The following is a 26,402-nucleotide window of genomic DNA, read 5'->3' as shown; positions in this document are numbered from 1 at the left end:
TTGCCCAGGCTGGTCTCGAACTGCTAGCCTCATGGAATTCTCCTGCCTTGGCCCCCAAAGGGCTGGGACTACAGGCATGAGCCACTGTGTCCAGGCTACCACCAGTGATTATTATCTATGTAATCATCTCAGAAACCTGAGGTGAGTTGGGGATGTTCTCCCAGTCTTGATTTTTCTCAGCATCCAACTTCCTAACTGCATCAGAAAGATTACCTTCAATTCTAGAAGATCCCCTTTGGCCAATAAATCCTATTTTCTCTCCATAGTTGCGGTGACTTAGATTCTGTACATGCTTTCCCTTTACAGTATGAAAATCTGTAGCGTCTATGCCCTAGTAATACCTCACCCAAAAGCAATAATGACAAAAATCTGAATTCTAAAAGATAAGAATATCATCTGGCTCAGAGAAGGATATGAGATACACTCCAATTTAAAAGAGAAAACACAGATTTGAGCAAAGACTTCAAAATGATGATCAGAAATCTGACAGGTTTTCTCTTTGGAAAATTCACTTAGCAAAGTCTCCCCGTGCAGATGGCAGAGATGTACTAACTGTATGATTTTACTTTTGCTACAATTACTACAGTAACATTTATAAGACATTCCACTGCTAATACCAATGTGTTACTAATATTCTCCTTAGTCCTATATTATCAATGGGAATGAAATTTCCATTTTGTTAGACAGCTGGGTGTTAGACTCCCAGAAATCATTTGTTTAATTTCAAAAGGGAAAAGGGTCTCAGAGGGCTGAGTACTTAAAAGGTATGTTTTGGGGGCTCAAAATGTTTTATGTGGCACTAGTAGTTCCTTCGGGCCTTCCCATTCACCTTAAAGGAAGTGCTACAATCTATGAGATATTGTTGCATAGTTCCCAAGAAAGTCATATAGATGAAGGCCAAATAATCCCAAAACAACCTTATGTGATCACACCAACCATTCATAGGAAATTGCGTTAAAAAACATAGGATTAGCTCAGCTACTGCCTAAGTAGATTCCAGGTGGCTGTATTAATTATCATCACTTAATGGGAACGACTGTTCAAAGCCCCCATTCATTTAAAAACAAAGCAAAACAAAGCACAAAAGTATCTTACAGATGGTCTTCAAACCACTTTCAACATATCCGGAAAATTCACGGCCCACACTGCTTAACAAATCTCGATTAGCCATCTGCAAAGAAAAATTACAGAGTTAAATATTATCACATCTTAGAACAGAAGCCAAATTCTCAAAAGAAAAGCTCATACCCTGGAATAAGCCTCCATGGTAGCTTTCAGCTGAGGAAAGCTTCTCGTGGCAAGGATCATGTTAAAGCAAGATTCATCTGTCCCTAGTCTTCCCTCACCAGCTTGATAGAGACGCTGAGCATCTTCCTGAGCCATCTGGTGGTTTACACTCTGGTTCTCATCACGATTTCCCTGCAAAAGAGGAAGGCAGGAATTAGTAGAAGGAAATAAAAGTTCTATTAAATTTTTGTTCCAACCTAGTCACTTTGGGATTTAAAGGGACAATTTAAATAAATGATCATGGTTTAATGATATTATGTTAACATGAGGGCTTTCAGAGATTTGAGAACTAAATTAAACCAGAAAAGGTTTAAACAAAAATATTTCCACTAGGAGATATAAACTACCATTCAAATGGAGAGAGTATAACTCTCCTTAGCTTGGATTTAAAATCAATATGCATCATACTGAGTTCTACTTTGTATTCATTCATACAACTGAAAGGTACTGAGCACTTTCTTTGTGTCAGGCACTATGTTAGGTGGCAGGGACACAAGAGAGACAAGGTCCCTGCCCTCAAGGAGTTTAAGACTAGGGAGGAAGGATATAATACAGAGGCTTCATAAACTTCCTTTCATTCATCTAAGTGTAACCTTAATACGTATTAATTAATACTACATACATAAAAATGACACATGAGCTTTTTAGAAGAAGCTATAAATAACTCAAGTTCTGCTAGACTGTGCAGTTTGTATACCAAATTCTTCCCTGGGATAGGAGGGAAGGTGGGAGGGAGGAGGCAGTTGGTTTCTCTCAAAATAGAAACCCAAACCCAAACCAAGGAAAGGCTGCCCTCTAGAGTCTCAGTGACCATTCGATGAACAAAACAGAAAGATTGGAAAGATGCTCCTTGAAGGTGGAGAACTGTCTTCTGAAGAGCACCTATGTACAGGCATATTCTAAATGGGCAACTGAATATAGCACAGGTAAAGGTGCTCAGGAAAAACTTCCCCGATTTTTGCCTTTGGATTTATACATATAGTCCCATTTTCCTAGCTACTCTTCTGCTCACACCTGGAAAAGGTATGACCTTGAACTTGCATAAAGAAAACTATGCACCTCATGTACAGTCTTAATAATCATTCTTTAGCATTAAATGTCTGTTCCTGCTTTTTTCTTCTTCTTCTTCTTGTTCCTTTCACATCCTAACCTGCTTCCCTGCTCTGTTACTCTGATGTAGGTAAATTCAGTTTCCTTCAACCCATTTGCTTTCTTTTCATTTCTACATCCACTCACTTTTGCACTCTACCCTTGCTGCCACTACTTCCCTCGGCTCTCAGGAGCCTCTCCTCTGCTTTTGGATCCCTCCAGACAGTCCAACCTTGTGCACTGGCAGGATAGCCAATAACTTCTGGTATTGAATAGTCTTTTGCATCATCTCATTCCAAGTATGTTCCTAATAGCATTCCAAATACCCTAATTAGAGTATTTTCTGTCAATTCTCTAGTACATTGGGGAATTAGAATAAGGAAGGTGCTAATCACAGTATTATTGTGAACTCTGCAACGTTTTTCTGCATTTCTGGCTCTTCCCACATAGTCCTCGTCTCCTTTAGTACTTCCATAGCCGTCCTGCATGTCTTCAGTTAATGGCCAGCGTCATAGGCAGGATAGTGCTAAGCTTAAATGTACAGTTTCAGGCCAGGTGCAGTGGCTCACGCTTGTAATCCCAGCACTTTGGGAGGCTGAGGTGAGAGGACTGCTTGAGGCCAGGAGTTCAAGACCAGCCTAGGCAACATAGCGAGACCTCCTCTCCACAAAAAATAAAAAAATTAGGCAGGCGTAGTGGTACATGCCTGTAGTGCTAGCCACTATGGAGGGTGAGGTGGAAAGATCACTTGACCCAGAAGTTCAAGGCTGCAGTGAACTATGACCATGCCACTGCACTCTAGCCTGGGTGACAGAGTGAGACTATGAGTCAAAGTAAATGAATGAATGAATGAACAGTTTCATTCTAGCCACAGAGCCTCAAGCTGGTTTCTGATTCCATACAACCTTAAAGAGGTTAATTTCTGATTCCTTACAAAAGCTAGATTTGCAGAAATAAATCCCAATAGTAACTACAAAGACATCTGTACACTGGATTCAGTGTTGCCCCTCTTAAAAATGGCAATATTTCAAGATTGCTAAATATCAAAAGGAATAAAGGACGCTCACTGGCAACAGGCAATAAGTTCCCTTCACCCACACACATACATTCATGCCGCACTCACCTGGCACATGGACACAAGTAAGCGTTCAAAATGCCCTGATGTATCTGACCTAATGTCCTTTTCAAGGTCTCGTCCAAATTCTGATCGATAGCATCCGACGATTTCTCGGATTTCCTGATTTGTTCTTGTGCACAAAATCTCAATCAATACACGTTCCTGAGTTCCTGCTCCCTATGTGAAAAGAAGGAAGAATTATACAAAAGAAAATCAAAATTTCTAGAAGTAATTAAATCTTACTATTTCACCAAGTATTTCTTTGTTCTCTATAATCAAAAAACTATATATTCAGATGATGTGAAATAATGTATTGCGTTATCACTGTAAATCATTTATGGGGTTTTACATACGAAATAGAGTAAAATACAACAAATGACATGTAGTACCTGCATCGCGTTCCGTAAACTCCAGGCATCATAATATGTAGGAGGCATGAACAGGGCAAGGATTAGTTCTTCCATATTTCCACTTAACTCTGATTTGAGATCTTTGATTAAATCCTATTTAATTACAAATGCAAGCTTAGTACATGTGCTCTCCAAATTTTGTCACTGACATCTTTTTATAGAAAATATGGGGCTGGGTACAGTGGCTCATGCCTGTAATCCCAGCACTTTGGGAGGCCCAAGAAGTAGGATCGCTTGAGGCCAGGAAATCAAGGTTACAGTGAGTGGTTACAGTGAGCTATGATCATACCAGTCCACTCCCGCCTGGGCAAGAGAGAAAGATGCTGTCTCTAAAAAAAATATGGAACATTGAAATAGAATTGCTTTATAAAAACCTGAATTTCAAATCTGATTATGTAAGAAATATATATATTTAAAGTTTGTTACACTCAAGCAGATGTATTTTATTCATTCTATCAATAAACAATAATAATTATTTTTTTGTTGTCGTTGTTTTTGAGATGAGGTCTCACTGTGTTGTCCAGGCTGGTATGGAACTCCTGGGTGCAAGCAATCCTTCCCCTTTAGCCTCCCAAATAGCTGGGATTATAGGCACATGCCACCACACCTGACTAATAACAAATCCTTACTGCAGTTCTACCACTGTAACAGATACAAAGACAAGAGATACATGAAACAAAGAATAATTCAAGCTTCCCTTGCTGGGACTACAGGCATGTGCCACCACGCCCGGCTAATTTTTTCTATTTTTAGTAGAGATGGGGTCTCGCTCTTGCTCAGGCTGGTCTCAAACTCCTCACCTCAAGTGATCCTCTGGCCTTGGCCTCCCAGAGTGCTAGGATTACAGACGTGAGCCACCATGCCCGGCCAAAAAAGGCTTTTGAGAGAAGCAAATAGCAAATATACCACTTCTGAGGTCTCTAAAGTCTAGTTGTCTCTCTATACCACAGGTACTAATAAAAAGATAGGATTCCAATCTGACATGAATGCAGAGTCTACAGGCCACTGCTCAAGAAAAAAACATACCTTGCCATACATGGTCTTAAAAGCTGCTTTAATTTTTTGCCTCTGATCATTGGAACGGTTGGCCACAACATCCACAATTGCTTGCTCGTCTGTCCCTGAAAGAACCATACATGTTTTGTTTTGTTTTGAGACAGTGTCTTGCTCTAGTTCCCTGACTAGAGTGTAGTGGTGTGATCACGGCTCACTGCAGCCTCTAGCTCCTGAGCTCTAGTGATCCTCCTGCCTCAGCTTCCCGAGTAGGTGGGACTACAGGCATGTGCCACCACACTCAGCTAATTTTTCCTATTTTTAGTAGAGACAGAGTCTCACTCTTGCTTAGGCTGGTCTCAAACTCCTGAGCTCAAGTGATCCTCCCACTTCAGCCTCCCAGAGTGCTAGGATTACAGGCGTGGGCCACCATGCCCAGCCCCAGACAAGTTTAAGTAAGGACAAAGTCTGTGTTGGGTGCTCCTTGAGGTTATCTCTTAGAATGCTTACAAGGTGCTAGGTCCTAGATTAAATTGAGGTGTGTGCACCAAGGCTGACACATAAACTTGGTTTATGATACAAGGTTTTATAACCAGCTCCATAAATGAGAAAACTTTCATAGTTTTTTTGTAGTTCTCTTATGCTTCGAGTTCCCAGGGCAGTAAGATTTGCTGATAGGAACTTTGTAACTTTCTGTTGCACTGATGCATTCCCTTTTGTGTTTCTTTCCCAGCCTTTTCAAGCCTTACACCACTTGTTTGTCCAGAGAAGACAAGATAAGCAATGCCCCATCACAGATTGTACCCTAAGACCCCATGAGCAGCCTACTCCCTTGCATTCTGCCTACACACAAGGCTGAAAGAATGACCAATATTAACACACCCAGCTCATTACACTACTAAAATCCCCACCCTGGGAGGGACTTATCCACCATTTTTTGATCATGGGATCTATCTACTAGCATGATTTTTCACTGTACTTGCGTGCCCTGCACTCCGCCCCAAACATGTAATGATGCTCACTCCCCTCATGCATCATTCATTTTACCTCCAGAAAAATCCCCGACCCTGTTGATTGCGAACAGAGATTTGAGACAGTTCATACCTCCCCCTCCCAGTAGACATGTCCCCTGTAATAAATCCTTTCTTCCTTGACAATCCTCGTTGTCTCAGTAATTGGTTTTCTGTGCAGCGAGCAACAGAGAACCCCCCCTTGTGGGTTTGTTAACAGTTCATTTTTACTTTAGAATTAATCACTTTAACTTATTATTAATATAAAAGACAAAAATCTGTTTTCCTTACCAAAACCTTTCATTGCTTTACGGAGAATTTCTGCATCTCTCATAGCATCGAAGTTGGCAGCTGGTCTGACTGTTCCTTGAGTGCCCTGAGTCATCGCAGCAGGCTGAGAACAAAAGGCATAAAATCCAAGTCAGGACTTCCAATAAGTTTCTAATAAAGAAACTTAAAGACTTCCCCAGACATCACGCTTAGAAAAGAAGGCCAGTGTTTGGGTTTTAGGGCAAGGATATAAGCATTTTATTAGGAGGGCTCATTCTAGAACAGATAGGAAAGACCTATACTCCTTCAGATGGATTTTCTCCTGCTAACAGATAGCCAGACACCAAACTTGCAGGAGAAAAGGTGGTCAAACCTGTGAAGTTAAAGTTACAAATCTTGTCTTTCAGTAGCTGTGTAGTCCTAGACAAGTTTCTCAATCTCTCTAAAGCTCAAATTCCTCAAATCAGGAAAGTGAGCCAAAAAAAAAAAAAAAAAAATTACTAAGGTGTTTCTCTTCCAATACTGTAATCCTTCTCCTACCCCAGCTAAAACAAGCTTGAAAATGCTAGATCTTTATAAATATACAGTATAGAAGTCAATAAGAAAATCAAGACAAATGTAAGCATAAAAGTATACTGCTTATGTTCCCAGTAACTTGAATATGATATAAAAAAATTAACAAGACAATTTAAGAATAAAACAGTTAAGGAGCTATATAGAGACAGGGTAAAGATTTGATATATGAAATCGGAAAGTTTCCCAGTAGGGCTACTAAGAAATCAATTCAAGACTTAACTGGCTACCATGTTTAAAGCCCTGCCAATCACTACAGGGACATAAAGATAAAACAGATACATCTGAGTCCTAAAGGAAGTAGTGAGAGATAAATATATGAGAAATCAGAAACAACTGAAAGCACATACAGGGTACTTAGTGATTAGTGAACATTAGAAAACCTTACTCACTTCACTGCTATAATCCAAAGAAACAGGAGAGAAAACAGGATAGGAAGGAAAGGACTCTGTATTGATCTGAAAGAAGAGTGGAAAGTATAAAGGTAAAAGTGGAAAACAAAAACCACCCTTCATAAACCACTGCCAGAAATACCAATCAACAAATTGCCCAAGTTCATAGTTATAACTGCTAGTAATGGCAGGGAAGTGGTAGTAGAACTAAAATCAATGCCAAGAGCCAATGTGAATCTCTAGGATAAACTATGAGCATCATCACCTGTGAGAAGGACCTATGCTTGTCTTATCAAAGTCATCAGGACAGTATTTAAAGCAGATGGACTAAAGAGAGCACAAGGTCTATCAGAAGCAAAGATTAAAGTGTTAAGTTACTGTCACAGACTGTTTTCTCTGCTTCATGGAAACCTCTTATGTCAGCAAAGGAGTGGTGCCCTTCTTTGGCATTATCAATTTACCTAGACTAAACTTAAATGGTAGGATTCGGCCGAGCATGGCAGTTCATGCCTGTAATCCCAGCACTTTGGGATGCTGAGGCAGGAGGATTGCTGGAGGCCAGGAGTTTGGGATCAGCCTGGGCAACATAACAAGACCCCCTCTCTACAAAGAAATTTAAAAATTAGCCAGGCACGATAGCACATGCCTGTAATCCCAGCTATTGGGAAAGATTAGGTGAGAGGATCGCTTTAGCTCAGGAGTTCAAGGTTACAGTGAATTGTGATTGTACCTCTGTACTCCAGCCTGGGTGACAGAGTGAGACTCTGTCTCAAAAAAAAAAGACACAAAAAAACAAAAAAAGTAGGAGTGAACATACCTGACTAGGATAAGGAGCTTGTCCTCCAGGATACTGTCCTCCAGGAAAGCCACCTATGTTTAAAAAAAAAAAAAAAAAACAAGGAAAGAAAATGTACAGCAAACAGGCATTAAATAATTGAATTTTTCAAAACAGCATTATTATGAATATGGAAGCATAAGAACATTTACACTATGATATTCATTAGGATCATTTTTTAAATATTATAATTTACTGAATCTAAAATCAGCTTTGGTCCTAAGAACCCTTTTTTTCTTGAGACAAGGTCTCATTGTCGCCCAGGTTGGAGTGCAGTGGCATCATCATAGCTCACTGCAACCTCCCACTCTTGGGCTCAAGTGATCCTCCTGCCTCAGCCTCCTGAGGAAAAATTTTTCCATTTTTTGTAGAGACGGTCTCGCTCTTGCTCAGGCTGGTCTCGAACTCGTGAGCTCAAACGATCCACCTGCCCCGGCCTCCCAGAGTGTTAGGATCACAGGCGTGAGCCACGACACCTGGCCATGATATCGTTTTTTTGTGGTCAGCTGGTACCTACCAGGTAGTGGGACCTGTGCTGGACCCCCACCATAGGACTGTGAAGGTGGCTGTGGATAGCCAGAAAAGCCTGCTCCACCTGGTGGGACTCCGAATCCTTGGCCGGGAGGAACTTGAGAAAAGAACAGTTCGATAAACTACAGTGACAGTTCCATGATTACAGAGATAACTTTAGAAAAATGTCTACTGTTAACAATGGAAAAAATATGCTATTAATGCTGTAACAGCAGTCCCTTTTGGTCTAAACTCAGAACTTCAACTTCTCACCAACCCCTTCCCCAGTAAAAGATACAATTTTTAAAATTTTACTTTATTCATCTTCCTTATTAACTTACAATACAAAAGCATTGTCTTTTTTTTTTTTTCAACCTTTGGATAAAGCTGTCCTAAAGGTCAGAGTCATGTTAATTCAAGTGTCTTAATCAGGTCTTAAGATCACAAATAACCATATGAAGCAACCGCTTGTCCATTTAAAAAACAAACAAAAAAAGATTACAAATAACCAAAGGATTATACATTGGTCCTTTATTACCATTAAATTTATTGCAATTCCCTTCACAACAGAATTTTTCAAACTGCTCCCAGCTTTCATGCCCCCTGAGAACTTTTATCCCTCTATCTTGCCAGCTAGGTCCCTTACTGTCTGAGGTTAGCTAAGAGCAACTCTGACCTCATACAAAACAAGCAAGAATGAACAGGATTAAAAGAAAGAAGGAAAGTGTTACAACAATCCCAGATCATTACTAATTCCACACCCATAACTCACCTCCAGGATAGGATGGAGCTCCCCCTGGCTGTGGGGCACCAGGATAGCCTCCAGGGGATGGATAACCTCCAGGTGCAGGGTAGCCTCCAGCTCCTGGGTAGCCACTACTTGGCACTTGTGGGTAAGCACCTCCTCCTACTGGAGGAAAGCCACTAGGATAAGGATACTGACCTGGAGGGGGAAAAGATGATTCCTGACCTGCAGGCTGAAAAATGAGAATAATTTTAAATGAATGTGATCATAGAGAAATATGACCCATCTAAAAATAAAGAACAGAGATTACCATTAAGGTCTAGCTTGTTTTTTAACTTTTTAAAAGTCCCATTAGAAATCTTGGTGTCTTATTCTAGTTCATACGTATACTACTTTCTCAGGACACCTGTTTGTCAGAATACAGTTAAATTTAATTCTATGGGTCAGGAAAAGAGGTTTTTGTTTTGTTTTGTTTTTCTCTATTTGGCAGTCAGAACCAGGTTCCTTACAAACCTCAAGGCTGCAGGAAAAACTAACGAAGCTCATTAGTTCCTTCATTTTCCTAGCATCTGGAAACACGAGAAAGATCCTCCTCTCTCTACCCTAAAGAGGAATTCATGGGCCCAGTGTGGTGGCTCACACCTGTAATCCTAGCATTCCAGGAGGCTGAGGCGGGAGGATTGCTTGAGGTCAGGAGTTCAAGACCAGCTTGAGCAAGAGCAAGAGCAAGAGCCTGTCTCTACTAAAAATAGAATAAAATTAGCCACATGTGGTGATGCGAGCATGTAGTCCCAGCTGCTCAGGAGGCTGAGGCAGAAGGATCACTTGAGCCTAGGAGTTGCTGTGAACCAGGCTGACACCACAGTACTCTAGCCCGGGCAACAGAGTGAGATACTGTCTCAAAAAAAAAAAAAAAAAAAAAAAAGAGGAATTCATAGCTTTCTTGTAACGTACCTGGATTTACTGCATAATATTTAAAAGCAAAAAAACAAAAAAGATGACCTGAGTCACAAACAGAGTGTGACATTTTGGACATAACAGTTCAGACCACAAAATGTCTAAGAGTGGCAGAGATCGTTAGGTGTTCACTAAACTCTTTCTTCCCAGGCCATAAAGCTAGAGACACTACATTACCCTGACCCCCTTACAGTTGGGTAGGACCACGATTGAATACCAGTGAATAAACATAGACAGAAGTGATGTACACCACTTCCAGCCTAGCCCCTAAAAACCTCTGCCCAATCCTCTACGCTCTTCCTTCATTGGTCAGCTGTAAGTAGAGGATCCAGTGGAAGACTCTAAGGTGCCAAAGGATGGTATTATAAAATCAAACAAAAGAGGAGTCTGGGAACCTGAAATACTACATGAAACAAAGCCTCCCCCCACCCAACTCCTACTGCACCACTAACTTCCAGAAGACTGAAGCAAGCAAGAAATATGTTTTTATTGTGCTAAGCCACTGAGATTTGGGGGTTGTCTGTTTCAGCAATTACACTGACTGAAATGGTTGCCAGAGTCCCGTTTAGTACATAGGGACTTGGGAACATATTCATAGCACTCATCTCTCCTACAATAAATTCACAACCACTATATATTCACTTTGCATGAGTATATACATATTATCACTAACCTGTATAGGCCTCTTTCTCCCAGCATTAGAGAACAGTACTTCATACTTAAGAGTATGAAACTGAAATGCTTAATTCTTACTTATACCTCAGCTCTGAGTTGAGTCTTCACAGTAGTACAACTATCAACAAGGTGGGATTCTGTAGCATATTTATAAAACGTACTCCAAACACTAAAAATCTCAGAACCACAAATCCAGGGCCCTCTGATCCACTGCAATTTGTTACTGAGTCAAGCCCTTCTTAATTATTTTAATAACCTTCTAACACGAAGGCTAAAAGCCAGTGATTCGTGGCATGGACTTAGCTTACATAAACGTCTTATTGGCTCATACAGCAGCTAACATTTTTAAAAACTTCCAAATTTTAAAAAATTTGGTGCATGAGGCCCCAGGTTCAATCCCCAGCACCTCCACTAAAAGAAAAAAAAATTGGGGCAATTTCACATAAAATCTAGGTTCCTGGCTTTACCTGAAGAATTGGAGTATCTAGCAACACTGGGATGTCCTCCGTGCACGGCCAAATCAAGCTGTAGCTGGCTGTGGTTGAGGCAAGTGCTTCTGAGTTCCCCATAATCCCTGCCTTCACTCACTTATTCTACACAGTACCTCTGATCTAGCATATCTGCAAGATCAGTAACGGGCCACTCCTATACACCACCTGTTTCGAGGACATGAGTTATTTTAGTATTATAAGCGGCAATACTTACAGGATATCCAGGGAAAGGTGGGTAGCCTGTAGGGGGATAGCCTGGGTACGACATTCTGTAACAATAAAAAATGTCCTCTGTAATTTCTTACAAGGGTTAAGGATTTTGAAGATATACAGACACACAACACAAGGTTTTATGCAAAATATCCCTTCTTTCAAAAGAGTCTGACAGGCACTAAAAATGTGGATATTGGTGGTAGAAGCTTATAAAATACTTCATTTCACCATTTGAGCTAATGGAGTCGGTACAGCAAAAGTTTCAAATTCCTTGTCATACCACACAATTTTTGTCATACCTCAATTTACTGGTACTGTTATTTAATATTTTTCTTTAAGCCAATTAATTTTTTTACTTAAATTTGTTTTATACCACTTCCATAAATGGAAAACTTACCATAGGTTTCTTGCCACAAACAGATAATATTAAAATGAATACATAACTATTAAAATAAAAAATGCTTTCTAGGTGCCACAGAAATCCTCTTGTATGGTGAAACCATATTATGGGAAACAATGGTGTAACAGTTAAAAGTTAACATTCTAGAGTCACACATACCCGGACTAAGCCCTGGCTTTTTATTTAACTTTTGATTATGGCAAATTTCAAGCTTATTCAAAAGTAAACTCCATGGATCCATCATCCAGCTGCAACAACTACCAATTCATGAACAATCTCATTTCTTTAATACTCTCACTCACTCCCCACCACTCCACTGGATTATTCTGAGGCAAATCCCAGACATTATATCCTTTTAACCTATATATAAACCTATATATACTCCAGTATATATCTCTAAAAACAAAGACTTTGTAAAAACAATTAACAAGGCTGTTTTAAAAATATAACCATGTTTCAATGTCATGATGTACTGTACTTGAAAAATAATATATATAACCATGTCATCATCACACTTAATATCTTTTTTTTTTTTTTTTTTGAGACAGAGTCTCGCTCTGTTGCCCAGGCTAAAGTGCTGTGGCATCATCCTAGCTCACAGCAACCTCAAACTCCTGGGCTCAAGCGATCCTCCTGCCTCAGCCTCCTGAGTAGCTGGGACTACAGGCATGCATCACCAAGCCCAGCTAATTTTTTCTATTTTAGTTGCCCAGCTAATATCTTTCTATTTTTAGTAAAAAGGTGGTCTCAGTCTTGCTCAGGTTGGTCTCTCCTGACCTCAAGCAGTCCTCCCACCTCAGCCTCCCAGAGTGCTAGGATTACAGGCGTGAGCTACCATGCCCGGCCAGTTTCTTAATATCAACGTATGACTGTTAAAATTTCCAGTAATCTTTTAAATGTTTTTACTATTTTATTTTGCAATTGTTTATTGACTTCATGGTAGAAAATTTCAAACATTTAAAAGCAGACGGTCATGTGCAGTGGCTCACACCTATAATCCCAGCACTCTGAGAGGCCAAGGCAGGAGGATTGTTTAGGCCAGGAGTTTGAGATTAACCTGGGCAACACATAGAGATCCCCTCACCCCTCTACAAAACCTGGCATACAATTCCTAAAATCCTTAATCTCCAAAGTGATACCTTTTTGTATCCTAATGAGTTGACTGATGGCCAGGTAGCTTCAGGACAGGGTTGATCACCAGAAAGTCCGCAATGGATTAGAGGGTTGAGATTTTCAGCACCCCCCAACCTCCAGGGAGGGGAGAGGAGCTGAAGGTTAAGTTGATCACCAGTGGTTTAATCAATCATTTCATGTTATGTAATGATGCCTCCACAAAAACCCAAAGCACAGGGTTCAGAGAGCTTCCAGATAGCTGAGCATGTGGAGGCTGCTGAAGGGTTGTGCTCTCAGAGAGGGCATGGAAGCTCTGCATCCCTTCCTCCAAAGCTCTCCATATACATCATCTGCATTCTTTGTAATATTCTTTGTAACAAACTGCTAAACATGTTCCCCTGAATTCTGTGAGCTGCTCTAGAAAATGAGTTGAACACAAAGAGGGGTGGTGGGAACCCCAACTTGAAGCCAGTTGTCAGAAGTTCTGGAGGATCAGACTTGGAACTGGTGAGGGGGTGGGGTGTTCAGTCTTGTGGGTCTGAGCCTTCAACTCGTGGGATCTGACATATATGTATAGAATATCCCTGAAAAGATACTTGAAGTAGAAAACAGTGGCTGCCTCCTGGGAGGAGAACTGGGGCACAATGAGGAGACTTACTTTTCAATGTACCTTTAGTCCATTTAGAATTGTGCACATATCATCTATTCAAAAAGTAGACTTTTTAAAAAGTTTTTGTAAAAAGCTAAACAAACCCCAGGATGACTCAACAAATTACTCAACTTTGCTCAAGGGACTAAGACCAGACTGGTGAACCAGGGCTTTTTTCTTTTCTTTTCAACATTTTCTGTCACCAACCACTTATAAAAGACAATCATTCTTGGTTCTCCAAACCATCTCCACCCAGTGAGTCAGCTAGTAAAAGGGTTGGGTCCTCACTATAGGTGTCTCATAGATGGCATGAAGCCCAGGAACACAAGAGGCAGCTGTTGCAAATTTATGGGGAGGAAATACACAAAACAGGAAGAGCGGCTGAAGATGGACATCAGCAGGTAAGATTTTCCAAAACTAGCCTCTGGGTCTGGAAGGGCCATTTAAATCAGACAGCAATTTGGATAAAGAATGAGGCATGGCTAGAATTCTGCAGGGACAGGTAGACTGCCACCCACCCACCAGTGAGGACTGAAAGATGCCTTAAGTTTGCAGCGCCAAAACTCTCTCTTCTACCTGCCTTATCTAGTTCTTGAAACTCCTTCCTTGCCTGACAGGTAACTCATTACACTCACTGCCTAATTAGGGCAGATTACTTTAGCAGATTAGCTCCTTATCAGCTGGCAGAAATTAGGGAGTTTAAAGGCAGTCAGAAGGCCAGAGACCATGCGGACAAAGGCCCGCTCCGCACGGCGCAGTCTATTTTCGCTTCCTTTCAGCTTGCAATAAAGTCCTTTTTCTCCCCTTAATAAAAAAAAGGCAGTCGGAAGAGACAGTCTTCATTTCTGTCACTTTATGGTGGACATCAGCCATCTCCCTCTGTATCTTGGTTTCCTTGGGGATGGAGTGGTATCACAACACGTTTGCTGGTCAAGAAACAAGGATTGAATCTGGAATGCTATCCTAAAACAGTTTTCAAGAATTGTAAATCTGAGCAACCTGAGGTTTGTGCATTCTGCCCTAGCGTTCACTAAGCACAATACAAATTTCCCAAGTTTCCCTAAATTCGCTGTGTCACTGGAAAGTCTAGTCACCGGCCAGACTTAGCCTTCGGTCTGCTCGCTGGTTTCCCTACTCAGCCTCCCCTGAGGTCGCTTCAGCACGGCTACCCTCTGGCCTCAGCACTTCCACCTGGGGTCCACCTGCCTGAGGGCAGGGCGTCCCTCGGATCTCCGCACCACCAAGTGGCCCAGAGGACCGACCGACAGGCCTTCGTCTTCCCGTACGCCGACTGGCCGCCTCATTAGTCCCACCCAATGCGCCCCGGTCCGGCAGCCCGGGTCCCGAGACGCCCACACCGAGTCGCCACCGCCCAGGAGGCCCACAGAGCACCTCCGCTGCGCGCGGGCGCGGGGCACAGGCAGGGAGGGCCGCACGATCTCTGAGACCGCAGGCCGCAGAGCGGGTCGAGGGCGAGGTGACCGAGACGGACTAGGGGGTGGGAGAGGGAGGGGGCGCCGTTCCTCACCTGACCCCTGGAGCAGCGTCACAGCCCAACCCGCTCGCCCGCAAGATGGAGCCGGGGCGGGCCCGTGGAGGGCGGGGCGCCGGGGCCGCCGCGCAGGCCCGTGACCGTAGCGGCGCAACCGGGAACGCCCCGAAGCTCGAGAGGGCGCTGAGGGCGGGGACTTTCGCTTGGTCCCGCCCCTCGGCCCCCCCTGCGGGAAAAGCCCCTCCCTTCGGGTGGCGCAGCCCGTTTTATCACGTTTCTAGGTCCCAGGGACCCTCCCCCAATCCTTTTTGGGCTCTCTCATGTCAATTAGGAAGTTGCAGCAGTTCCGGGGGAATCCCGGGGCCCCTTCAGTGGTGGGGAGCAGAGAGGGGCTGAGACTGGGAGGCCGGTGCAGCCTCTCTCTGCCTCTAAAATGGGAGACGGCGTTTTTTTATTAGCTTTCTGTAAAATGAATTAATATTTATTGGGAATTCTAGATAGTCCGAACCGGAGATGTACTAATCAACATCACTACGGAAGGCAGTTGTTAGGTGATTCGAGGATCTCCTCATGCCCTAGAGCATTAAAGACACATTAGTATTAAACATTTGAGGCAGTTACAAGGGCTCGAACTAATATTTTAACTCGTTAAGGAATTTGTATTCCACAGCAAAAACCAGTCTGTTACCTTTTACAGTGGTTCTCATAATGTAGTTCCCAAATTAGCAACAGCACCTGGAAACGTATTAGTAATGCAAATTCTCAGACTCCACCTTAGACCCACTCAATCAAACTCCTGCCCAGTAATTTGTTTTAACAAGCCCTCCAGATGGTTCTGATGCACACTAAAGGTCCAAAACCATCAACCTATTACTCTACATGCTTTTCAACCTAAAAGCTTCCTCATGGGGGTGGTATGGGGTGGTTACCATTTTAAGTGGCAAGAGGAGGATAAACATGGCCCCCAAGCAGGGGTGAAGTGGAAAGTATTTAATACTTGAGGTGCGTCATTGCCAAATTTAACAATGGTAGACAAAACTGCACAACATTCTGGATACCCAGCATTAATTCCTCAGCTTCCAACAGTCTGTCTACCTGGCAAATAAGCCTTTCTGTCCTTTCTGCTCCAGAGACCTCCAGAATTTGAGTATTCCCTGAGAAGCCTGTCCTTACTACTGTTTACACTATTTCTTTGGTGAGCTCATCCCCAACCCCTCCCTCTGCCTTAATTATCACCGTGAGAGGATATTTTCCAAACCTCTTATTTCCAGCCCACTTTCCTGAGCTGTAGGCCCAAATATCCATTAGCCTGTTCAGACACTACCACTACATTTCCCATTCCATCCTTTCAACTTGTCCTTCTTTCCTGGCATAAAAGGCACTTCAGGATCAGACAGCCTTTCCTCATGCTTCCTCTGTCTAGAAAGCACTGCCCACCTTTTTACAATTATTCATCTATTTAGACTTGATTCAAAGGCTGCTCATCTCTCTCTTGCTCCAAGAAACTCTTCCTGACCTAATCCTTTTTCCTTGCCTTCCCTTCGGGAGACTTACAGTATTCCCTTTTTGCACTCAACTAGACCTTTTATAGATGTCCACTGTGGCACATTTAATAGTGGAGTCAGAGCATATAAGCATAAACTTAGCAAAAACAAAGCAAAATACCTCTGAAGGCCATTGTATGTTCCAGCACTGTCAGAATCTGGTGTTTAAGTACACATACTTTTTTTGTACAGTTAGAACAGTAATTTTGTCCCTCAGGGGACACTTGGCAATATTTGGAGATATTTTGGGTTGTCAAAACTGGGGAAGGCTGTTACTAGCATCTAGTGAGTAGAGACCAGGGATACTACCAAGTATCCTACAATGCCTACAATGTTGTAGGATGCTATCAAATATCATACAATTTCTACAGTAAAGAATTATTCAACCCAAAATGTCAACAGTCCTGAGGTTAAGAAACCCATCATAGTGATCTTTTTAAAGAATAAATTGCATCATATCATTTCTTTGATTAAACTTCTTTAATAGGTTCCCACTAGAACCAGAATAAAATCAAAACTCCTAACCATGGTATTAGACCCTATATAATCTAGTCCCTGCCTACCCCTCTCATCTCATCCCTTTTTACTTTCCTTCTCAATTACTAAGCTCTGGTCACAGTAGCCTTTTGTTCAAACATACCAAGCCTGTACCCAAACACACCAGAGATTCTCAGGACTTTGCCCTTGCTATTGTTTCTAATCAAAATATTCTCCAGTGTCATCTAAAATGTCATCTCTTCAGAGAGGTATTCCCTGATAATGCAGCATTAGTAGCTGCCACAGCCACCAATATCACTACCAATTATATACTCATTACTCCATTTAATTTTCTTGATAGTACTTAAAAGTATCTGGAATGCCATGTTTACTGTTTGTCTCCTCCACTAAAATGTAAGCTCCTCGAGAACAGGGATATCTCTATAGCCCAGTAGTAAGTGTTCATTAAATAATTGACTGTCTGATGGACTACAATACGGCCCCTAAAACCAAGCCAACTACATCATCTGGTGATCAACTAAATAGAGATGCCTTTCCAATATTGAAGGAAAAACTAACTCTGCCAGACCTACTGAGAGGACCTATGGTAGTCCTATCCTAAGGGATTTTCAAAGGTAGTTTTGAAAATATTTTTTTTACTTCATGTGCTAACTTTAGAAAATATAATTATTATATTGCCCTTGCTTATGTCAACCTCCTATTAAACTGAAACACTTTAAGGGAAGATGCCATCTTAGAATCCTCAGCATTTAGTATGAAGCTAGACATTTTAACTTTTATATACTATCACCACCATTTTATTAAGTGGGAAATTTTTGTGTCATCTGTTTCTGTCTCCTGATTAGACTCTGACAGATATACCACCCTTCAATAATCACAATCAGTAACTATATCCTATAAATTTTACTTTCATGTTCAATCTACAAAGTGTCACTATCTACTTAACTTATAAATTACCTCTTGCTTTTCATGCCCACCACTATTATCTTAACCGACAACTGCACTATCTCTTGTCTGAACCATGACAATAGTGTACCAACTTTCAGTGGGTCATGGTAGCATATGCCTGTAGTTGTGGATACTCGGAAGATTCAGGAGCCCAGGAGCCCAGGAGATGGAGGCTGTAGTGAACTATGATCATGCCACTACACTCCAGCCTGTGTGACAGAATGAGACCCTGTCTCTTAGGGGGGAAAAAGTGCTTTTATATTTTCTAAGATTTACAAAAAAACTTTTTTTTTAGAGACAGGGTCTCGCTCTGTCACCCAGGCTGGAGTGCAGTGGTGCAATCATAGCTCACTACAGCCTCTAACTCCTGGGCTCAAGCGATCCTCCTTCCTCAGCCTCCTGAGTAGCTGGGACTACAGGTGTGTGCTACCACGTCTGGCTAATTTTTTATTTTCTGTAGAGATGAGGTCTCACTATGTTGCCTAGGCTGGTCTCAAACTCCTGGCCTCAAGCAATCCTCCTGCTTCGGCCTCTCAAAGTGCTGGGATTATAGGCGTGAACCACCACACTCGGCACCCCCCAAAATTTAGAGTTTATTGAAATATATAATCTGCTGATATCAAGTATATAATTCAATGGTTTTTAGTACAAGAATTGTGCATCCATCACAATTTTAGAATGGTTATATCACCCCAAAAGAAATCCCATACCCTTTAGCCATCACCCCCCAACACCCCTATCTTCCCCATCCATATGCAGCCACTCATCTACTTTCTGTCTCCATAGACTTGCCTATTCTGAACATTTCATATAAATGCACTCATACAATATGTGGTTTTTTGTGACTGGCTTCTTTCACTTAATGTTCTCAAGGTTCATCCATGTTGTAGCATGAATCAGTACTTCATTCCTTTTTTTAAATTTTTATTTTTATTTATTTATTTATTTGAGACAGAGTATTGTTCTGTTGCCGGTAGAGTGCCCTGGCATCAGCTTAGCTCTCAGCAACCTCAAACTCCTGGGCTCAAGTGATTCTCCTGCCTCAGCCTGCCAAGTAGCTGGGACTACAGGCATGTGCCACTACGCCCGACTAATTTTTTATATTTTTAGTTTCCCAGCCAAATTTCTTTCTATTTTTAGTAGAGACGGGGTTTCCCTCTTGCTCAGGTTGGTCTGGAACTCCTGAGCTCAAGCAATCCTCCCACCTTGGCCTCCCAGAGTGCTAGGATTACAGGCGTGAGACACCACACCTGGCATCACCTCTCCATTTTTTAGCCCAAATTGCTCGATGGGAAGAAAGTCTTTTTCATATGGAAAAGGTGGTTCTCATTCTTCTCCTCAGCGCTATGTGGTTCCAGTCAAAAGGCATAACTTCCTCACAAAGGAAACTGTTAGGAACTCTATACTCTGGAAAGATCAACATCAGGGCCTCTTGCCAACCACTAACTCTAGAATCCTATCTCTAGAAACTACTGTGGCTAAACTCTTAGAAATGAGTCACATAATACAGGAACTCTGACTCAGCTGAGAATCTTTACCCAGATAGTGAATGAGGTTTAGAATATAGTGGGTTTCAAAGCTGGCAACAACCTGGCATTAATGGGGTAATTTCATCACAACCACTTCATTTTCCAGATATTCAGTCAGGATCTATTTAAACCCCACCATCTACTTTCTCTTCCAATCGCCTCTTATCCAGCTGGCAGGACCTTCCAAGAAACATGATATAGTAGGCACTGCAGTATACTGGCTGCTTGTTGGGGTTGGAATAGACCTGTTCAGGTTTGAGGGACATGAAAGGATTAGCCCCATAGGCAGTGATGTGTGTGTCCAGTTCCACCAGAATCTGCAAAGAGGATGCCAATTCCTGATGGCTGTGGAAGAGAGATAAGAGAAATTGCTCTAATGATTATGAGAGATAAGGGAGAAATTGCTCAAGAGCCTGACATTTCTGGACTCAACAACTGCCCAAATTACCCAAGGCTACACTAGGCAAGAGATATCCCTTCCTCCCAAATGTCTCACTAAATACCCGATTAACTAGTATAGGACTTTGTTCCAAGGGGATGAAAAAGCCACATGTGGGGAGGAAGAATATCCTTACCATAAGGTAGATGAGCAAGGGGGGAGTAAAATGAGCTCATCTTTATAAAGAGAGGTATGAGTCAGTCAGGGGAGTATCACATATACGAAGAGGTCCAAACCTGTAAAGAGTAATCAATGTAGGGATCTTGTAGTCACGAAGTAGCAGCAAGGTGGGCAGCCAAGCTTCCATCAAGTCTGGGGAGGAATGGAAACCTATGGAACAAAAATGGAAATAAGAAAAGGGAGGGGAGGGCCGGGCGCGGTGGCTCACGCCTGTAATCCTAGCTCTCTGGGAGGCCGAGGCGGGTGGATTGTTTGAGCTCAGGAGTTCGAAACCAGCCTGAGCAAGAGCGAGACCCCGTCTCTACTAAAAATAGAAAGAAATTAATTGGACAACTAAAAATATATAGAAAAAACTAGCCGGGCATGGTGGCGCATGCCTGTAGTCCCAGCTACTTGGGAGGCTGAGGCAGAAGGATTGCTTGAGCCCAGGAGTTTGAGGTCGCTGTGAGCTAGGCTGACGCCACGGCACTCTAGCCCGGGCAACACAGTGAGACTCTGTCTCAAAAAAAAAACAAAAAAAAAGAAAAGGGAGGGGAAAGACTAAAGTAGACTGTAAGAGCAAGATATTTCTTTGATTGTGTACACACCATCCTTCACTTTGCTCATCCCCAATACTCATGATCGTCCACCCCAGTTTCTTCTTTTGTTTTTGGGTTTTTGTTTTTTTTTAAAGCAGAGTCCTGCTCTGTTGCCCAGGCTGGAGTACAGTGGGGTGATCATAGCTCACTGCAACTTGGAATTCTTGGGCTCAAGGGATCCTCTTTCCTCAGCCTCTTGAGTAGCTACAACTACAGATGGATGCCACCATGCCGGCTAACTTATTTTTCAAATTTTTTGTAGAGAGTAGAGACAGGGTCTCACTATGTTGCCCAGGCTAATCTTGAACTCCTGACCTCAAGTGATCCTCCTACCTTGGCCTCCCAAAGTGCTGGGATTACAGGCATGAGCCACCACACCCAGCCTTCAGTAGAAAATTCTGAACCCAGGTGTAGTATATATGGCAAATTATCAACCAAGATTGTCATCATATTGTGTTTAAGGAGACCACATGAATGGGGTCCCAAAGATAAAAGATGCAAGATTCAGGATGGAAAATTCTCAGGGGGAGCCAAACAGTATTCCTCTGAACCAATGACTTACCTGGATGGAATGCCACTGCCAAATCTGGACGGGCTATCTGCCCAGTCTCTACCTGCTGCTCCCAGAAGTCATGATAGAGGTCCCTGTGGCCACTAAGCTGAACTGTGCCAGGTTCCAGGGGTGAAGTTGAGGTGCTCTGTGAAAAGCCAGTAGCCACGTCTACACCCACCATGATCACACGGAGTCCAAGGTGTCCAGGAAACATGTAGCCAAGCTCATCATAGTCCCCAGGGCGAGCAAGAAATGTCTCCACATGGGAAGCACCGATCACATGTACTGCGCTTCCCCCAGTCTTCCTAACATCTATCCCGAAGGCCCTAAGCCCTAGGCCCACTGTCAAGGGCCTTGATAGGGCATCTGTCAGTAGCCGCTTCAAAGATCCCTGCAGGGTATCTGGGTCTGGCCTTGGCCGTCCTACACTGGCCCATAGGGTGGTCATGGCATGACTACCTAGCACAGCATCCAGTGTAGCATCTAGCTGTGACCCTTTCATAGAAAACCAGGTGTCCCAGTCTTGTACGACTTCACCTGGCCATGGCCAAGGTCCTGAGGGTAGGACAAAATCACCTGCAGGAAAGAAGGAATAAGAAGTAACCTAATCTTAATCATCAGGGAAATGCAAATTAAAATCACAATGAGATACCACCTTACCCGTCAGAATGGCCATTATTAAAAAGTCAAAAAACAGATGTTGGCATGGATGCAGTAAAAAGGAAATGCTTATACATTGTTGGTGGGAATGTAAACTAGTACAACCTCTATGGAAAACAGTATGGAGATTTCTCAAAGAACTCAAAGTAAACCTACCATTTGATCTAGCAATCCCACTACTGGGTATCTAAGGAAGTCATTTTATAAAAATGATACCTACACCCAAATGTTTATTGTAGTACAATTCACAATTGCAAAGATACAGAATGAACCTAAGTGCCTACCAACTGAGGAGTGGATAAAGAAAATGTAGTGTATATATTAATATACACCATGGAGTACTACTCAGCCATAAAAAGGAATGAAATAATGTCTTTTGCAGCAAGTTGGATGGAACTATAGACCATTATTCTATGTGAATTATCTCAGGAATGGAAAAACAAATACCACATGTTCTCTCTTATAAGTGGAAGCTAAACAAGGGGTATATATGGTCATAAAGTGATGTAATAGACATTGAAAACTAAAAAGGGTAGAGGGTGAGAGGGGCATGAGGAATAAAAATCTGCCTATTGAGTACAATGTACACTCTTCTGGTGATGGGTACACTGAAAGCTCTGACTTCAGCATTATATAATTTATCCATGTAATGAAAAACACTTGTATCCCCTATATCTATCAGGAAAAAAAAAAAAAAAAGGTAATGTAATCCTTTCCTGGCTTCAAAATTCCCTTCTCACTAATGATCTATATTCCCTCTATGTTCACTCTGCCAACCAGTGACCAGGAGTGCCCCATTCCTTGCCCCAGGTTCCTCTTTTTTCATGACAATACATTTTCATATATTCCTTCAAGTACAACCAACTATGACCATTATAGCAAAGTTTCCCAATACTACCACTCCACCTGTGACCAGAAGCCATTCCATGAGACGGTCCACAGCCACAAGACGAAGCTCTTGACAAACCCTCCTGTGTGCTGGCCAATCTGACTTCTGGCACTCTGGACCACAGTAATAGACATTTCTGCACCTGAGAGAATGAGTCACAGGAATAGATGTTGTATACATAAAGGTGATTGGGGGTGTCTGGGAAAGGGACTGATATTCCTATACCTAGGAAGAAAGATCAGTGAATGGGTCAGGAAGGTAGGGAAAGGAATGATACAACAAATTTGGATACTGCATTTGGCAGAAGAGGCAGGAGATAGTTGGAAATATAATTATTCTCCCAGACAAAGTGACAGAGTGACAATCTCTATCTATCTGGAACATCTCACTTTTTATATCTCTTTTAAAACAAAACAAAACACCAGGAGTTTGTAGCTGCCCTGTCATCACAGGTATAGTTCAACCCCAACCTTCTTAAAGCAGATGTGGTCTGACACTTTGAGTACTCAAGAAAAGGGAGACACAGAGGATTGTATTGTGGTCTCTTGTCTCACTTCCCTGTGACACCAAAAATAAGCAGGATTAGAACCCTGTTATGATCACTCTGTAGTCCGGATGATACAAAATGAGGAAAGAGCCTTAAGTTAATTAGAAACCTTTCAGACCTTTCCTTTTGGAATGAGGTCTTAGTACAGGGTCATTTCTGAATGTCTCCCCATTACCCACCCCACGAGTCACCTTTTGCAGTGCCGGAGGACCTTGGAGTCTGAAAGGCCACTAGGGAGTGCTCTACAGTGAGCACAGAATTGGAATGTGTCCTCCATCCTCTGGAACATTTCTTGAGGACATCGAAATCCAAAGCCTGATACAGGGATACCCCCATCTACCACCAGCCTGCAGAAACAGCAGGCAGAAGAAAAGGCAATAAGGAAAAGAATATTTCCAAAATCTCTCACGTCCCCCATCTTACTTCCTATACCACCTACTCCTATGTCTCCTACCGATACCATTTCTCACTTAAGCCAATTATTTCTATAGTAATAAAACTGGCAAAAGTTAGGATATGAAAATCCCTCACTGCAAATATCCCATATTGCCCAAATTATATTCCCTTTCTACCTTCTGAAATCACTTCTACCAAATACAATATATCCCTCTTCCATAAAGCTGGTCACTCACTTGTATTCTTCATAGCTTTTCATGTTCAGCTTTTGAAGGATCAGCTGGGATAGGCCAGGAACATTGTTCTCCAAGGATACGAAGCCAAGTGCATCAATGCTAGGGCCAGGTTTTGAGGGGGTCAGAGGCACAGGGGTCACAACTGTGGGTGGGGTCACAGGCACAGGAGCCACAGATGAGGGGAGTTTCTTGTGCCTTCGTTGCCGCGACCGTGGAGCCATGGCCTGTCCAATGATACCTGGAGACTATAGGCAGAACAGATATGGAATGGAATTTTATAAGCTGGACACATAGTATTTTCATATGCTTGACTTTCACTTCTCCTTCTGGTCTCTCAGACCCAGGTTATCAATAAGATTTAGTATTTACTGATTACTGACCACCACAGGCAGCTGTGAAAAATAGAGGAGAAATAATTATATATGAATATAATTTATACATATATGTGTTACATATGAAGTTCTATACATAATATAGTAACATGTAAGTAAATGCATGAAAAAGATCTGGGAGGGCTCACAGAAAACTGATAACAGTGATTAACTCTGAGTAGGGTAAGAAGGCAGTGGGATAGGAACTGGGTTGGATCAAGGGTGACTTTAGACTTTTCTGTAACGTCTGACTTTCTAATAAGATATTCACATATTTTTAGTGTATTTTCAAAATTGACTTAAAAGAGGAAAAAGCAACAGTTTTGGCTGTCCATAGCTACCATCTATTTGGAGAATTAACCAATCTAACCTAGTTAGAGAGATAAAACATTTATTTTAAAAGACCTATCATCACGTTTACAAGCAATAAACTATGAAATAAATGTAACACTAAATGTATACCACAATGCTAAGAGTTATGTAGTCAAAGCAAGTCACACAAACTACAAGGAAAATTTCCTAAAGAGGTAAGTTTTGAAGCAGAGGTAAGCCTACACTCTTGCACCACCTAGCGAGGACTTTGTGATGTCTTCTTTCCCTGTCTCATTTTCTCCCATGCTTTCCACAAGAGCTGAGTAGACAAAAGGGACCATATCGAGAAATACTAAGACATCCATTTATTCAATATATATTTGCTAATAAACAGATGAAATAATTTGCAGAATATTATATAGAAACAAATATGAAAAATACACTATCTCATCTAAATGTCTCACGGGGGATTAGATGTAAGCTATAAAACAAGGTATTATTATATGTAAATCCTACAAGAAAAGTGAAACTAAAGCACTAATGGAAGATCAGAAGAGATTCTCTTCAGAGGGTGAGCCATAGGAAGACTTCATAAAACAGGTAGCAGTTGGAACAGACCTTGAAAGATCGGAATATTCTGAATACGTGGAAATAGGGGAAGAGGAATTCTAAGCACAGAGAAGAGAATGAGAACAAAAATGTAAATAGGCACACTCTGGAAATTAAGAAACAGAATGACTTGAGTTCGAATGTTAAGTCTAGAGATCTAAATATAAGGGCTAAAACTATAAAAACGTTAGAAGATAACAGGGGCAAGCTTCATGACATGGATTTGGCAATGATTTCTTAGATACGACACCAAAGCACAAGTAACAACAATAACAACAACATAGATAAATTGGACTACATCAAAATTAAAAACTTTTGTGCATCAAAGGAAATTACCAACAGAGTCAAATGACAACCCACAGAATGGGAGATAATATTTGCAAATCATGTATCTGGTAAGGGGTTAGTATCGAGAATATTTAAAGAACTCCTATAATTCAACAACAAAAAAACAGACAACTCAACTAAAAAATGGGCAAAATATTTGAGTAGAATTTTCTAAAAGAATATATGCAAATGGACAACAAACAAGAAAATATGCTCATTAGTCATGAGGGAAATGCAAACCAAAACCACAATGAGATATCACTTCATACCCACTAGGAGGACTATTATCAAAAAACCAGAAAACAATTAAGTGCTGATAAGGATGTGGAGTAATTGGAATTCTCAAGCACACTTATGGGAATGTAAAATGGTACAGGCACTATAGAACACAGTATGGCAATTCCTCAAACCAGCAATTTCATTCTTAGATATATATACCAAATAACTAAAAATAGGTACTCAACCAAATGTTTACACATGAACATTCATAGCAGCACTATTTACAATAGCCAAAAGGTAGAAATAACCCAAAGATCCACCAATGGATGATAAATAAATTGGGATT

The 26,402-nt window shown here is 41.7% G+C and overlaps 2 protein-coding genes across 2 annotated transcripts in view; both read right to left on the bottom strand.

The window, feature by feature from the left end:
- ANXA7 (annexin A7) overlaps window positions 1–15,324 on the bottom strand; it is a 17,915-nt gene extending 2,591 nt beyond the window's left edge. The window contains exons 1-11 of the mRNA XM_012663225.1: window positions 15,258–15,324; window positions 11,569–11,623; window positions 9,259–9,463; window positions 8,494–8,604; window positions 7,959–8,011; window positions 6,198–6,300; window positions 4,930–5,024; window positions 3,883–3,996; window positions 3,500–3,670; window positions 1,249–1,419; window positions 1,061–1,171 (exon numbers count right to left, since the gene is read on the bottom strand). Coding sequence (XP_012518679.1) covers window positions 1,061–1,171; window positions 1,249–1,419; window positions 3,500–3,670; window positions 3,883–3,996; window positions 4,930–5,024; window positions 6,198–6,300; window positions 7,959–8,011; window positions 8,494–8,604; window positions 9,259–9,463; window positions 11,569–11,622 — 1,188 coding nt within the window. The 5' untranslated portion in view covers window position 11,623; window positions 15,258–15,324. The remainder of the gene's footprint in view (window positions 1–1,060; window positions 1,172–1,248; window positions 1,420–3,499; window positions 3,671–3,882; window positions 3,997–4,929; window positions 5,025–6,197; window positions 6,301–7,958; window positions 8,012–8,493; window positions 8,605–9,258; window positions 9,464–11,568; window positions 11,624–15,257) is intronic.
- Window positions 15,325–19,548: 4,224 nt separating this feature from the next.
- Window positions 19,549–24,458, bottom strand: LOC105825492 (putative protein MSS51 homolog, mitochondrial). Its single transcript, XM_012663298.1, has 6 exons — window positions 24,219–24,458; window positions 23,778–23,933; window positions 23,057–23,181; window positions 21,500–22,066; window positions 20,416–20,509; window positions 19,549–20,085 (listed from the first exon to the last, which is right to left on the bottom strand). The coding sequence occupies exons 1-6, from the start codon at window positions 24,437–24,439 to the stop codon at window positions 19,866–19,868; spliced, it is 1,383 nt and encodes a 460-aa protein (XP_012518752.1). The 5' UTR covers window positions 24,440–24,458; the 3' UTR covers window positions 19,549–19,865.
- Between the last annotated feature and the right edge of the window lie 1,944 nt (window positions 24,459–26,402).

This window comes from Propithecus coquereli, unplaced genomic scaffold (genome assembly GCF_000956105.1).
Source record: "Propithecus coquereli isolate 6110/MARCELLA unplaced genomic scaffold, Pcoq_1.0 Scaffold80, whole genome shotgun sequence".
Lineage (NCBI taxonomy): Eukaryota > Metazoa > Chordata > Mammalia > Primates > Indriidae > Propithecus > Propithecus coquereli.
Note: the sequence above shows the minus strand (reverse complement) of the source record. Positions and strands in the feature narration are given on the sequence as shown.

Excerpts from the sequence above, each read along its gene's own strand:
- LOC105825492 (XM_012663298.1), bottom strand. The coding sequence starts at position 24,439 with ATGGCTCCACGGTCGCGGCAACGAAGGCACAAGAAACTCCCCTCATCT. Across the intron at positions 23,934-24,218 it reads AAAAGCTATGAAGAATACAA|GCTGGTGGTAGATGGGGGTA; the intron begins GTGAGTGACCAG and ends CTGTTTCTGCAG. Across the intron at positions 22,067-23,056 it reads GGAATGGCTTCTGGTCACAG|GTGATTTTGTCCTACCCTCA; the intron begins GTGGAGTGGTAG and ends TCTTTCCTGCAG.